The sequence below is a fragment of the Haliotis rubra genome, unplaced genomic scaffold, assembly GCF_003918875.1.
Source record: "Haliotis rubra isolate DU_JTF1 unplaced genomic scaffold, ASM391887v1 Scf241, whole genome shotgun sequence".
In the NCBI taxonomy this organism is placed as follows: Eukaryota; Metazoa; Mollusca; class Gastropoda; order Lepetellida; family Haliotidae; genus Haliotis; species Haliotis rubra.
The window spans coordinates 190,695-206,421 of record NW_025766459.1 but is presented as its reverse complement, the minus strand read 5'-3'; the positions used below and the strand labels follow the sequence as shown (position 1 = coordinate 206,421).

The 15,727-nt window shown below is 41.1% G+C and overlaps 1 protein-coding gene across 1 annotated transcript; it reads left to right on the top strand.

The window, feature by feature from the left end:
- Positions 1–10,937: 10,937 nt before the first annotated feature.
- LOC124278739 (ZP domain-containing protein-like) lies at positions 10,938–14,378 on the top strand. Its single transcript, XM_046714506.1, has 3 exons — positions 10,938–10,952; positions 13,588–13,892; positions 14,168–14,378. The coding sequence occupies exons 2-3, from the start codon at positions 13,682–13,684 to the stop codon at positions 14,353–14,355; spliced, it is 399 nt and encodes a 132-aa protein (XP_046570462.1). The 5' UTR covers positions 10,938–10,952; positions 13,588–13,681; the 3' UTR covers positions 14,356–14,378.
- Positions 14,379–15,727: the final 1,349 nt, after the last annotated feature.

Below are 15,727 nucleotides of genomic sequence, written 5' to 3'. Positions count from 1 at the left end.
CTGCCAGTACGGGGGCGATCATTTGTGGTGTCGGTGGCCCGGAAACGTTGCTGCAGGTCCGAACGTTGACCTTGTGAACAGCACGTGCAACATGAGTTGCATGAAAAAACATGGAGAACACCGTACCATCTCCGAGATCAGGTTGCTTTTTTTGAGACCATTTCCTAGGTTCCATTCTGAGTTTGGGAAGGAATGTCTTGGAGATGATATCAAACATATACAATCAAAACATTAAATGAGTTTACGGTATCCTCCCATTTGTCAGACGTGCCATTTGTCAGACAGGTTAAACCAACAAACTATCTGGTTGAGTGCACAGCTAATCCCCTGCCCGTTACCTCTTGATGAAATAGGAATGGCCAATAAAACAAATAACAGAAGTCAGAAATGTAAGAAATCAGGGAAGACTTTTTAATAATAACAATAAAAATAATGATCACATCCAGTACAAGTAAGCAAGTCAGTATGAAATCAGCCAGAACTGATTATATTAGAGTAGAGTTCAATATTGTCATCCCAGTTTCAATAGGTGTCCAACAGCATCCAGGAACTGAACAGATGTCTTCTGGCCACTTGTCAGCTTTTCTTTCAACCGGAGCAGTCTCCCCTCAGGTTTGGGTGCTGATGTAGGAGACTTCTGTTCACACGAGAAATCCCTCCAAATTGTTGTTTGTCCTCGGTCCAACCGTGTGGTGATGATTCCATAGGGGTAGAGGAAAACGGGCGTCATCGTCAACCCATGTCGTCACCATGTAGTCATTGAAGTCTTGGGACCTCTGCATTGTAGATAACCTGGACGGGTGTAGCTTCTTCTCTGGCCCGTTTCCGTAAACTGCTAACAAACTGGACTTGAGTCGGATCTCTAGGCGGATGGCAGCGGTCCGAGAAATCTTTCAGGAAGTCCCAAACAGTGGAACATTTACCTCGGCATGTCTTGATGGTACATCTCCAGTGTGTGGTCTGGCCTCTGGTTCTAATCTTAGAGTAGGTGAAGCCATCAAGAAATACTTGTGGGGTTCCTCTCTGAGACTCAATGCATTCAACTCTGCGTATACCAGCCATTACAGCAATATCTTACTGACTTTAGAGTTCATGTTATATAGTACACGTGAGATTATACTGATGTTTTGGAGGAGTTCAATCCATTTAAGTAATAAAATAATGCAACACAAATTCAGTTAAAACCTATTGATTAATCTTTACTGAGCCTCACGTACTTCCTGTATTCCATAAAAAAAAACAACTGGCGTTCAAAAGAAAGTACACAGGCAAAGATTTGGTCAAATAGCACAAAATTAACAACTTTTTAAAAGATAATTTCATGTGTTTATTGAGGCACATGGTCAAACAGAACTCCTCACAATAAAATGAAACTTTAAGCGTGAACATTATTGCCTTATGGTACTGTCAAACATGCACGGGGTCCAAATGACACATTTCATTATTGCAGATGAAAAGTTCAATGTTGATTACCAGACACCCAAATGTCACAAAAACAGGTATCACATTCAGTATCTTGTATGGCCTCCACGGGCATCAATGCAAGCCTGTACTCGTCTCCTCATGGAAAACGTAAGTCGCCTGATGACGTCATTTGGAATTCTTGCCCATTCCTCATGGAGAGCATTTTCAAGCTGTCGTACATTAACGGGCTGCTGTTGCCGAAGTCGGAGTTGTCTTCCGAGATGGTCCCATAGATGTTCAATCGGGTTGAGGTCAGGTGAACGAGCGGGCCATGGCAATACATCAATATTATGGTGTTGGAGAAAGTCTGTGGTGATCCTGGCTGTGTGGGGTCTAGCGTTATCATGCTGGAAAAGAATTCCATGATGTTGTCGCATGAAAGGCAGTACAACAGGTCGCAACACCTCATCACCGTATCGCTGGGCATTCAGATTGCCATGAATTGTCACTAAACGTGTCTTCTGATCACCACAAATTGCTCCCCAGACCATAACACCACCACCACCAAAGGGGTGAACATCTTGTATACAGTTTGGTGCCAACCGTTCTCCCCGACGCCGATACACCCTAATTCTACCGTCAGCATGAAACAGATTGAATCTGCTCTCATCACTGAAGAGGACACGTACCCAGTTACGACGTTGCCACCGATGCACAGTCCTTGTCCACTGTAAACGGTTCCTACGATGTAGAAGTGTCAAGGACATGCCACGGACAGGTCGATAGGCCCGGATACCAGCAGCACGGAGTCGCCTCATCACTGTGTACCTGCTGATGCGGTGACCTAATGCTGTCGCTGCTGATGACGTTGCAGTCAACGTTCGATTGTGTAAATGGATTATCCGCAGGTGCTGGTCATCTTGTGGTGTCGTGACTCTCGGACGTCCAGTTCGGGGTCGGTCAGCTGTCTGGCTTGTCTGTTGAACACGTCTGAACAGTCTGATTATGGTTTGTCTTGTTCACTGGAAGGTCCTTGCAATATGACTGTTGGACGCCCCCATCTGTGACATACCAATGGCTCTCTCTCTTTGCGCTGGTGTAAGTCTTGGCATTTTCTTCATGTGTTTATTGTCGTCTGCCATATCAGCATTGGGATGAGTGTCTTTTATACCCGTTTACAAGTTGATTGCATGTGCAAGAGGGAATAATCACAATTTCCACAAATTTCGTGTTGCACGTGCAGCCACACATATGGCTGCATTTTGAACATTTTACCCCTATAGTTGCGTTTGTGAGATCTATTTTCAGTGCAAATCTTGAAACGAGCTTCATGTATGGTGAAAAAAGTTTAGGTGTGTACTTTCTTTTGAACGTCAGTTTAGCTGAACAAACAACTCCAAATGTCGTTACTACAACACATGCAACCCGTCACACTGATCAAAAGCAACTTACAAACACAATCATAATCTGGTTAATCTGTATCACTCAACGAAGTTGAGAGCGGGGAGTAGCCTACTCTGTTCACAGTTTGGAGCAGCTCATTAATTAGTGGGTAAGTCCAGGCAGTTACACTGGTCACACTTAACTGGTCTGTCTCATGATTGGGCCGTCTGACAAATGGGAGTGAACCGAGTTTACAGTTATCCGTTTCTGCGAAGGAAAATTCCAAGCTGACGTTTCTTTTGCTGCTTAGTATATCTGTCCCCTGACTATACACCGTACTTCAGATAGGATTTGTAGGTGTGAAATGTCAAGATGAGGCCGATGATAGATAGATAGATATTCTTTATTTCCTCCAACTGAATGAAGATTACAATGTGTGGTGATAATATATTTTACATCAAATGATTAAGATAGGTTATTGATAGAGTCACAAATGTTCATATACATACAAGTGTTTTAGCAAGTATCGCCATTTCCTTATAAAATGGCTTACATTAATTATTACTTTTGCCCATACATCTCTTTCTAGTTCCATTATGCACGCAATTGGACATCCACCAAGTAAAAATGCAAGAATAACATCATCATCTTGATCCCAGATCTTAACAAAAGTTTCTACATCCAGAATATCACATATGGAGTTAAAAAGTTCATTTCTGTCATTCATATTTATCGTACATGACATAAACACGTGCTTTACAATATCATTGGCGACAGTTTTACATGAACATTCTCTTGAAACAATTTCAGCTGATCCATAGTATACAAGTCTTGCAATATCAATTAACTGGTCGTTCTTCTCTGCAGCTAGCATCCAGAGATAGTGTTCATTATTGGATCTTATATTGATATATCTTGACAGACTAAGTCTTGAATTAAGATGAACATAAAATAGATTTTCTCGATGAGATTTAGTAGCATCATTTACGGCATTGGACCAGCATTTCTTACTGATGAATTGACCAGTATTGATATAGTTAGCTAGTATATCGTTTGGGTTATACTTATGTACAAGTTGCAGCATATTGTATATCGGGGGATTTTCTACTATATACATTGCATGTAGAGCTATCTGTACACATAAATTGACCAAGGCGAACTAGAAACATTACTTTAAAAACACAGTTATACTTTGCATTACATAACTTTCCTAATAGGTAGAGGGCTCTTTTATCTATGTAATACTGTAGTGGCATGATACCGATACAATCCAATACAACAATACTGGGAGTGCGCTTGTGTAGTCCCTGAACTTTTTTTACAAAATTGTCGTTGTACAACTTCAAGTATTTCATACTCTTTAAGAGGAAGTTTACCCCATACGTTACATCCATAGAGGCCACATGACAAGATTACCCTCTCCCAGATACGTGCTGCAGATATTGGGTTAAGACCTCCAAAATACAATCCATTATTATGATTAGTGTTCATGAGTACTCGTAGCTTTTCACATGCAGATTTTGTACGTTCAAGTGATGATTTATCTGTACTGAGATATACACCTGCATATTTAATAGATTTCCTTTGTGGAACATGTATATCACCAATTAATACATTACTGATGTTAACGTTATTGTTTGAGCATTCAAAGTGTAGAACCGCACTCTTGCTTACATTATATTTTAGCTGCCATTTATGAGCATAGTTTTAGCGACATCGAGAAGGTTTTGCAGGCCTTTGGTAGAGGAACTCATCAGAGTAGTGTCATCAGCAAGAAGAATCCCAGGGCATTTACCCCATGGCAAAAATTAAGCCAGAATCTGAATTCCCAAGTTCATATAGGAGGTCATTAATAAATAATGTGAATAGCCAGGCGGACATTACTCTACCTTGGCCTACTCCTTGATTGACGGGAATGTATCCGATTTATACCCTTCAAAGCATACAAATGATTTCATGGAGCTATAGGAGAGCCTTAATATTCTCCATAGTTTACCCGTTATTCCAATATCATACAGTTTAATAAATAAGCCATCAAGCCACACCCGATCAAATGCCTTTTCATTATCTAAGAATGCACAGTATACAGGCGATATCCTTTCATTGTAATATGCAATGTTTTCTTTTAATGTCAGTACGGCGGTTTCAGCACCATAGTGACGCCTAAATCCAAATTGCAGAGGATGGGGAAATTCTATCTTAGTATCTATCCAGGACTCTATTCTGTTAAGGAGAAGTCTTTCAAAGAGTTTACTTAACACAGAAGTCATGGTTATTCCTCTATAATTGGCAGGGTCATGTTTTGGTTTACCGTTGCCCTTGTGTATTGGAAGAATTTGACCTATAGAAAATGATTTAGGAATGTATTCAAACGTAATAATGGCATTGAATAGTAAGGCAATATGATGCAGCAGCGATCTACCAGCCTTCTTTATGTGCTCATTCACTATACCGTCAGGACCAGGCGACTTTCGTACTTTTAGTCGTTTTACTGAACAATGGATTTCATCTTCAGTGAATGGACAGTGCAATGGCGAACCGATGTCGTTGTGCATGTCATCGCTTGTTTCAATATTAGCAATTTGCTCTTTCACATTCTGAGCATGTACATAGTCACATTTTACATCAGGGGAAGGAGTAGCTAGTGAATGGAAATAAAGTCCAAACAGACTGCAAATATCCTTTCCCTCGTAGCAAGTTTGAGAATCATAGGTAAGTTTTTCAATATTACCTTTGCAGCGTTTGTAACGTTTTGTAGTTTTGTAAAATTCTTTAACATCTACTTCTGCTGCTTCGTAGATTTCATCAAATCTATTTTTAGCTAACTGGTGTTTTGCATGGCGATGTTTCTTACGAAATAGCCGTTTACTTTCTTTATATTTTGCATAGGCAGCATCGTTTTTATCTCTAACTTTACCATTTGCAACCCACTGACGGCGACAATTTCGCATTTCTTTATGCAGATTATTAAGACCATCTTTCTTCCAGTAAGGTTTAAGAAATGGCCTAAAGCGTGTGGATGGAATACTTCCGGCAGCAGAAGCATGTAAGGAGCCTGTGATATAATCACAATAGTATTCGATGTAGTCTACATTGTTATCAAAGTGAGCATTGTTAATTTCAGTTCCACGAAAGTAGTTTTCTGTTTCATATCGATATAACATTAGGTCAGTTTCACTTGCTTTAGTCCAGTTTAAGTTTTCTCCATGATAGTACCCAACATGTAGAGGAAGAAGTATACAGACAAGTATTGGTAGGTGATCCGAGATGTTATATGGGATGCCAGTGTCAATGACATATCCAGTTACACTGCTTAGTGAATCAATGTCTACAAAGACATAGTCAATTAATGATTTTACTTTGTTACATTTACTATGGAAAGTGTACCTTGACTCGTCAAGTGGAACCACAGAATAAAGGTGACGTTCGCTAAGCAGTCGTAAGAGGCACCTAGCCCTGGGTTTCATATTAATACCATGACTGATATCAGTATTAAAGTCTCCTAGGAGGTATGTTGGGTATTCTTGAGAGAGAGAATATCATAAAGTTCCATAACATAGTACAGTTCTTCATAGTACACACTGTCAAGGACATTTGTCGATGGCAGTCTAGTCCCAAGTATATACACATGGCTGGTAAAGATGTGCAGTTTGATACACAGTACGTGGCGGCTGTGGTGGGTGTCAATAAGAGTAGCTTTACACCAGTCACCTTTCCGTACAAACATGGCTACACCTCCATAACCTCGTTGGTGCTGGTTAGAGTCACAACTGGATTTAGAATACACATTAAATTTGTCATGTAGTGTCTCCAGAGACTGTGAATTTTCCATGTCTAGCCAGTGCTCTGTAACAAGCACGACGTCGAGTTTATTGCACAGCTCAGACGTTCCATGTTTGATACCACGAATGTTCCATGTCGCTAGGTTAACGACGGTCATCAGTGTACATCCATAGATGGTCAGACTTGCAAGATAAGGCATCATGGTTAATATTCACTCTCGCCTTGTTTATCATTAGAGTACCATGTATTCCGGGGAACCCATTCTCTGCAGTTCACGTTCTCTGGCCAGAATGTGTTGTCGTCCAATATTATCTTGGCACACTGTACAGGGACTGCAATACGGATGGTATAGGTCGGGTTAGAGCCTTCCCAATGTCGCAGGAGAATTATATTCGTAATGGTCACACCCCGTTCTTTGGCGTAGTCAACGATAGCATCTTTCACTATGTCAAAAGATTCGTCTGCTCTCACATATGACATGACGAGTCGCCTGTTTTTTGTATTTAGCCACACCTGTGAAGGATCGTCTCCACTGATTGTTAAACCTCACAGACCTTGATTGCTGTTGTTTCTTAGATTGATTAGATGTATTGTCTTGGGTTAAGGTTGGCTTGTATCTCGTGCCGAAAGAGTCATGACACATTTCATTATTGCAGATGAAAAGTTCAATGTTGATTACCAGACACCCACATGTCACAAAAACAGGTATCACATTCAGTATCTTGTACGGCCTCCACGGGCATCAATGCAAGCCTGTACTCGTCTCCTCATGGAAAACGTAAGTCGCCTGATGACGTCATTTGGAATTCTTGCCCATTCCTCACGGAGAGCATTTTCAAGCTGTCGTACATTAACGGGCTGCTGTTGCCGAAGTCGGAGTTGTCTTCCGAGATGGTCCCATAGATGTTCAATCGGGTTGAGGTCAGGTGAACGAGCGGGCCATGGCAATACATCAATATTATGGTGTTGGAGAAAGTCTGTGGTGATCCTGGCTTTGTGGGGTCTGGCGTTATCATGCTGGAAAAGAATTCCATGATGTTGTCGCATGAAAGGCAGTACAACAGGTCGCAACACCTCATCACTGTATCGCTGGGCATTCAGATTGCCATGAATTGTCACTAAACGTGTCTTCTGATCACCACAAATTGCTCCCCAGACCATAACACCACCACCACCAAAGGGGTGAACATCTTGTATACAGTTTGGTGCCAACCGTTCTCCCCGACGCCGATACACCCTAATTCTACCGTCAGCATGAAACAGATTGAATCTGCTCTCATCACTGAAGAGGACACGTACCCAGTTACGACGTTGCCACCGATGCACAGTCCTTGTCCACTGTAAACGGTTCCTACGATGTAGAAGTGTCAAGGACATGCCACGGACAGGTCGATAGGCCCGGATACCAGCAGCACGGAGTCGCCTCATCACTGTGTACCTGCTGATGCGGTGACCTAATGCTGTCGCTGCTGATGACGTTGCAGTCAACGTTCGATTGTGTAAATGGATTATCCGCAGGTGCTGGTCATCTTGTGGTGTCGTGACTCTCGGACGTCCAGTTCGGGGTCGGTCAGCTGTCTGGCTTGTCTGTTGAACACGTCTGAACAGTCTGATTATGGTTTGTCTTGTTCACTGGAAGGTCCTTGCAATATGACTGTTGGACGCCCCCATCTGTGGCATACCAATGGCTCTCTCTCTTTGCGCTGGTGTAAGTCTTGGCATTTTCTTCATGTGTTTATTGTCGTCTGCCATATCAGCATTGGGATGAGTGTCTTTTATACCCGTTTACAAGTTGATTGCATGTGCAAGAGGGAATAATCACAATTTCCACAAATTTCGTGTTGCACGTGCAGCCACACATATGGCTGCATTTTGAACATTTTACCCCCTATAGTTGCGTTTGTGAGATCTATTTTCAGTGCAAATCTTGAAACGAGCTTCATGTATGGTGAAAAAAGTTTAGGTGTGTACTTTCTTTTGAACGTCAGTTTAGCTGAACAAACAACTCCAAATGTCGTTACTACAACACATGCAACCCGTCACACTGATCAAAAGCAACTTACAAACACAATCATAATCTGGTTAATCTGTATCACTCAACGAAGTTGAGAGCGGGGAGTAGCCTACTCTGTTCACAGTTTGGAGCAGCTCATTAATTAGTGGGTAAGTCCAGGCAGTTACACTGGTCACACTTAACTGGTCTGTCTCATGATTGGGCCGTCTGACAAATGGGAGTGAACCGAGTTTACAGTTATCCGTTTCTGCGAAGGAAAATTCCAAGCTGACGTTTCTTTTGCTGCTTAGTATATCTGTCCCCTGACTATACACCGTACTTCAGATAGGATTTGTAGGAGTGAAATGTCAAGATGAGGCCGATGTAATCTATTCAGCTTGTAAACCTGGGCCTAGATTTTCGAAGCTCTCTTAGCGCTAAGATAGTCGTAAGTGCCATACATTAACATTAACTTACGACTATCTTAGCGCTAAGAGAGCTTCGAAAATCTAGGCCCTGTTCACTACGTTCTGATATTATGATAATTTAGTATGTAGGGTGAAAGCGTAGTGCATGGCGTTGCCGAAAATGATTAGGATAACAATGTAGTATATAGCATGTGCATGGCAATGTAGTATGTATCATGACAATGTAGTATATATCATGACAATGAAGTATTTAGCATGACAATGTATTATGTAGCATGACAATGTATTATATATCACGACAATGCAGTTTATAACATCACAATGTAGTATTTAGCATGGCAATGTAGTATATAGCATGACAATGTATTATATAGCATGACAATGAAGTATTTAGCATGACAATGTATTATTAGCATGGCAATGAAGTAATTAGTATGGCAATGTATGTAGCATGACAATGTAGTATATATCATGACAATGTAGTATATATCATGACAATGTATTATATATCATGACAATGTATTATATATCATGACAATGTAGTATTTAGCATGACAATGTAGTATGTAGCATGACAATGTAGTATTTAGCATGCCAATGTAGTATTTAGCATGACAATGTAGTATATAGCATGACAATGTAGTATGTAGCATGGCAATGAAGTATATAGTGTGGCAATATAATATACAGCAAGCTAATAAAGTACATCATGTAAGAATGTAGTATTTGACATGGCGATGTTGTTTTGATTATGACAATGTTTCCAAGTGTACGGCCACTTCTTCCTCTGCACTGTACATAACAAAGTATTGCTGATTCAACACAACCTTGACCGTTACAAGCACACAAGTTGTTTTACACAATGCTGGTATGGGTGAATACTTCTCCTGAGCCGGGTGATTGCTGTCAATCAAACTGTCCATAGCAACGACTCGAATCTTCAGGTGTTTGCCAGGAACTGCAAAGCCACAATGGGTTGGTGAATACTTCTCCTGTAGACTGTTGTTAGACAATTGGACAATTGGTAGGTGAATACTTCTCCTGTAGACTGTGTTAGACAATTGGTAGGTGAATACTTCTCCTGTAGAATGTGTTAGACAATTGGTAGGTGAATACTTTCTCTGTGTTAGACGTAGACTTCTCCTGTGTGTTAGACAATTGGTAGGTGAATACTTCTCCTGTAGACTGTGTTAGACAATTGGTAGGTGAATACTTCTCCTGTAGACTGTGTTAGACAATGAGTTGGTGAATACTTCTCCTGTAGACTGTGTTAGACAATGAGTTGGTGAATACTTCTCCTGTAGACTGTGTTAGTAGACTTCTCCTGTAGACTGTGTTAGACAATGGTGTGTTAGACAATGAGTTGGTGGATACTTCTCCTGTAGACTGTGTTAGACAATGAGTTGGTGAATACTTCTCCTGTAGACTGTGTTAGACAATGAGTTGGTGAATACTTCTCCTGTAGACTGTGTTAGACAATGAGTTGGTGAATACTTCTCCTGTAGACTGTGTTAGACAATTGGTAGGTGAATACTTCTCCTGTAGAATGTGAATGGTGGACACTTCTCCCTGTAGACTGTGTTAGACAATGAGTTGGTGAATACTTCTCCTGTAGACTGTGTTAGACAATGAGTTGGTGGATACTCTCCTGTAGACTGTGTAGACTGTGTTAGACAATGAGTTGGTGAATACTTCTCCTGTAGACTGTGTTAGACAATGAGTTGGTGAATACTTCTCCTGTAGACTGTGTTAGACAATTGGTAGGTGAATACTTCTCCTGTAGATTGTGTTAGACAATGTTAGTTGGTGAATACTTCTCCTGTAGACTGTGTTAGACAATTGGTAGGTGAATACTTCCTCTGTAGACTGTGTTAGACAATGGGTAGGTGAATACTTCTCCTGTAGACTGTGTTAGACAATGGGTGGTGGATACTTCTCCTGTAGATTGTGTTAGACAATGGGTAGGTGAATACTTCTCCTGTAGACTGTGTTAGACAATGAGTTGGTGAATACTTCTCCTGTAGACTGTGTTAGACAATTGGTAGGTGAATACTTCTCCTGTAGACTGTGTTAGACAATGAGTTGGTGAATACTTCTCCTGTAGACTGTGTTAGACAATGGGTAGATGAATACTTCTTCCTGTAGACTGTGTTAGTGGTTGGTGAATACTTCTCCTGTAGACTGTGTTAGACAATGGGTTGGTGATACTTCTCCCGTAGACTGTGTGTTAGACAATGAGTTGGTGGATACTTCTCCTGTAGACTGTGTTAGACAATGAGTTGGTGGATACTTCTCCTGTAGACTGTGTTAGACAATGAGTTGGTGAATACTTCTCCTGTAGACTGTGTTAGACAATGAGTTGGTGGATACTTCTCCTGTAGACTGTGTTAGACAATGGGTTGGTGAATACTTCTCCTGTAGACTGTGTTAGACAATGAGTTGGTGAATACTTCTCCTGTAGACTGTGTTAGACAATTGGTAGGTGAATACTTCTCCTGTAGACTGTGTTAGACAATTGGTAGGTGAATACTTCTCCTGTAGACTGTGTTAGACAATTGGTAGGTGAATACTTCTCCTGTAGACTGTGTTAGACAATGAGTTGGTGAATACTTCTCCCCCTGACAATGATTGTGTTAGACAATGAGTTGGTGAATACTTCTCTGTGTAGACTGTGTGTTAGACAATGAGTTGGTGGATACTTCTCCTGTAGACAATGAGTTGGTGTGTAGACTGTGTAGACAATGAGTTGGTGGATACTTCTCCTGTATACTGTGTTAGACAATGGTTGGTGAATACTTCTCCTGTAGACTGTGTTAGACAATTGGTTGGTGGATACTTCTCCTGTATGACTGTACTTCTCCTGTAGACAATAGACAATGGTAGGTGAATACTTCTCCTGTAGACTGTGTTAGACAATTGGTTGGTGAACTTCTCCGTAGACTGTGTTCTTCCCGTAGACTGTGTTAGACAATTGGTTGGTGAATACTTCTCCTGTAGACTGTGTTAGACAATGAGTTGGTGGAATACTTCTCCTGTAGACTGTGTTAGACAATTGGTAGGTGAATACTTCTCCTGTAGACTGTGTTAGACAATTGGTAGGTGAATACTTCTCCCGTAGACTGTGTTAGACAATTGGTAGGTGAATACTTCTCCTGTAGACTGTGTTAGACAATGAGTTGGTGAATACTTCTCCTGTAGACTGTGTTAGACAATTGGTAGGTGAATACTTCTCCTGTAGACTGTGTTAGACAATGAGTTGGTGAATACTTCTCCAATGAGTTGGTGAATACTTCTGTAGACTGTGTTAGACAATGAGTTGGTGAATACTTCTCCTGTAGACTGTGTTAGACAATGAGTTGGTGGATACTTCTCCTGTAGACTGTGTTAGACAATGAGTTGGTGGATACTTCTCCCGTAGACTGTGTTAGACAATGAGTTGGTGGATACTTCTCCTGTAGACTGTGTTAGACAATGATTTGGTGGATACTTCTCCTGTAGACTGTGTTAGACAATGGGCAGGTGAATACAGGCAAGCATGAAATTTGAAATTTATCATCAAACGCCGCCGATCGTGGTACCAAATCACTAGTCCGGTTTGTTTATCATTTATCTGATGCGCTCGTAAAATATATCAAAGTTCCTGTTTTTTTTCAAGAGACGATTCGAACTGTTTCTATCTCTGACGCTGTACCAAAGAGTGAACTGGTGAACATTGTCCGATGAGGTCCTCAGTACATGTTAATGTCACCCTGCAAGATCTCACGCCTATGTTTGTCGTGATAGGCAGCTAACGGCTCACTGGCTGGGTTGATGCACGCAGCTCGATCTCCAAGATGTCCCTTACTGGATTGTCTGGTCCAGAATCGATTCTTTACGCACTTCAAAAAGATGGAATATTACTAAGTGCAGTTTCAAACAACAAAACAAGCCACAACCCGCGTTCAATGTCATATGACTTAACTTACATCCTGCCGTGGTTCGTGTCCTAGTCGGAGTCAAACCCGGGTCTTTGGTGTGACATGTGAACATTTGACCCACTAGGCCAGCCCACCGCTTTGTTTGTTTATGAAGTAAACACCAAAATCAACACGAGCATTGTGTTGTAACTTCTGTCACCCAAAACCAACTTCTTGACATGTCTCCGTGTTTGTTTTCATTCGTATTTAATTAAGGAGGCTCGGTATGCGCACCTATAACCGGATATTATACAGATTCGTACAACGTCATATGGCAGTTGACTCAAAGTATTGGGTTTGCTGTGCTACTCGAAACTTAGGTCTCAACTAAAAGCGGACTTTGAATAATCTAGATTTACTTGATAATTCTGTGATTGACATTAATATCGAGTTCACGACCTATCCATCATTGTTATGATTGCAATACTAGTTCCACTTGTAACAATCCTTATGTGGTCATTGGTGTCCTGTGACAATATCTACATACCATATACTGTATAACGCTGAGATGACTCCTGGGTTTGTTGAAAGTGAAACAGGGATTATCTGCCGTCATCACCACAACATCCCCTGTCTTGTTTTTTAACACTAACTTATTAAGATTCTTATTTAAAACGTTATTAAAATATTACGTGCACAGATGTTCAACTGATTCCACGTTGACCTTCAAGAACGTCAGTGAGGTCACGCAAGAGACCTTGACCCTGGAGACGTTCAAGTTCGACAACTCGAGCATGGTGTATTTCCACTGCGAGGTGTTGGTTTGCAACGTCACGGACCCCGATTCCAGGTGCCACCATGGTTGTCTCACCCCGGGGAGGGGGAGGAGGGACGTCGAGGGGAGGGGGAAAGACCAGGATGTGTACCTAGCGTCCCATGAGCTGACGGTGGGGCCGGTAGAGATGCAGGGAGAACCTAACAGCACAGTGCGCGTGAAGAAGTCAGGTATGTCTTAGTAAAAGAACGGGTGAAATTTCAAAGTCACCGTTAGAAAAGCTGCGTTATTGTCTCAACACCAATGGCACCCAAGTTTGCCTTTTTATAACTCTGAATATGCTGTGACACAAAGCGCTACGTTTTCCGTGCAAGTAGGTTTGACATTAAAAATCTAAATGGATAAATAAAGTTTTATGTTGAGTTAAGTGGTATTCTAGCAATAACACTGCGTGGGTCATCTGACTGGTTTAATGTCATGGTCGCAAACATGGTGCTTGTTTCAGACCTACCAGCGATCCCACCCTCTGACCCCGAAACGGGGAGGGCCGCCATGACGGCAGGATTAGCGCTCCTGGGCGTGGCGCTCATCATGATCACCGTCGCACTCTCCATCATTGTCAAGCGTGACGAGGAGGTCGATATAAAGGCCAAGGACGACGCTGAAGAAAAACTTATCAACGGAGATAAATGAAATAAAATGTTTGTTTGTTTTCACAAAAGTTTACAAATACTCGTCCAGTGGTGAAGATATCAGAATTTCAAGTTATGCTTTTGAGGCAAGTGAGGCTGTTTCAGAATGTTATCATACTTAAGTGACAAAATGCATCTGAATATGACCATACACAACATACAAGCATACTAATCCTATTTTGAAAATGAGGACGCCGCACCAACTGTATCGCAGACCAATTGGACGACTCAACATTGGACGACTCAACATTTTGCATAATGAAGGGATCTCACATACGAAGAAATGTACCTGTGAGAGCACTCTTGTAGGTATGGTGCTACTCCGTCAAGGGTTCGGGAGACCGTCAAACCTGATGATATAGTGCTATAGAGCTCTATGTAATAATGTAGCCGATATACAACCAATCTCCAACCATTGACCTGATGATATAGTGCTATAGAGATCTATGTAATAATGTAGCCGATATACAACCAATCTCCAACCATTGACCTGATGATATAGTGCTATAGAGATCTATGTAATAATGTAGCCGATATACAACCAATCTCCAACCATTGACCTGATGATATAGTGCTGTAGAGATCTATGTAATAATATAGCCGATATACAACCAATCTCCAACCATTGACCTGATGATATAGTGCTGTAGAGATCTATGTAATAATGTAGCCGATATACAACCAATCTCCAACCACTGACCTGATGATATAGTGCTGTAGAGATCTATGTAATAATGTAGCCGATATACAACCAATCTCCAACCATTGACCTGATGATATAGTGCTATAGAGATCTATGTAATAATGTAGCCGATATACAACCAATCTCCAACCATTGACCTGATGATATAGTGCTATAGAGATCTATGTAATAATGTAGCCGATATACAACCAATCTCCAACCATTGACCTGATGATATAGTGCTATAGAGATCTACGTAATAATGTAGCCGATATACAACCAATCTCCAACCATTGACCTGATGATATAGTGCTATAGAGATCTATGTAATAATGTAGCCGATATACAACCAATCTCCAACCATTGACCTGATGATATAGTGCTATAGAGATCTATGTAATAATGTAGCCGATATACAACCAATCTCCAACCATTGACCTGATGATATAGTGCTATAGAGATCTATGTAATAATGTAGCCGATATACAACCAATCTCCAACCACTGACCTGATGATATAGTGCTATAGAGATCTATGTAATAATGTAGCCGATATACAACCAATCTCCAACCATTGACCTGATGATATAGTGCTATAGAGATCTATGTAATAATGTAGCCGATATACAACCAATCTCCAACCATTGACCTGATGATATAGTGCTATAGAGATCTATGTAATAATGTAGCCG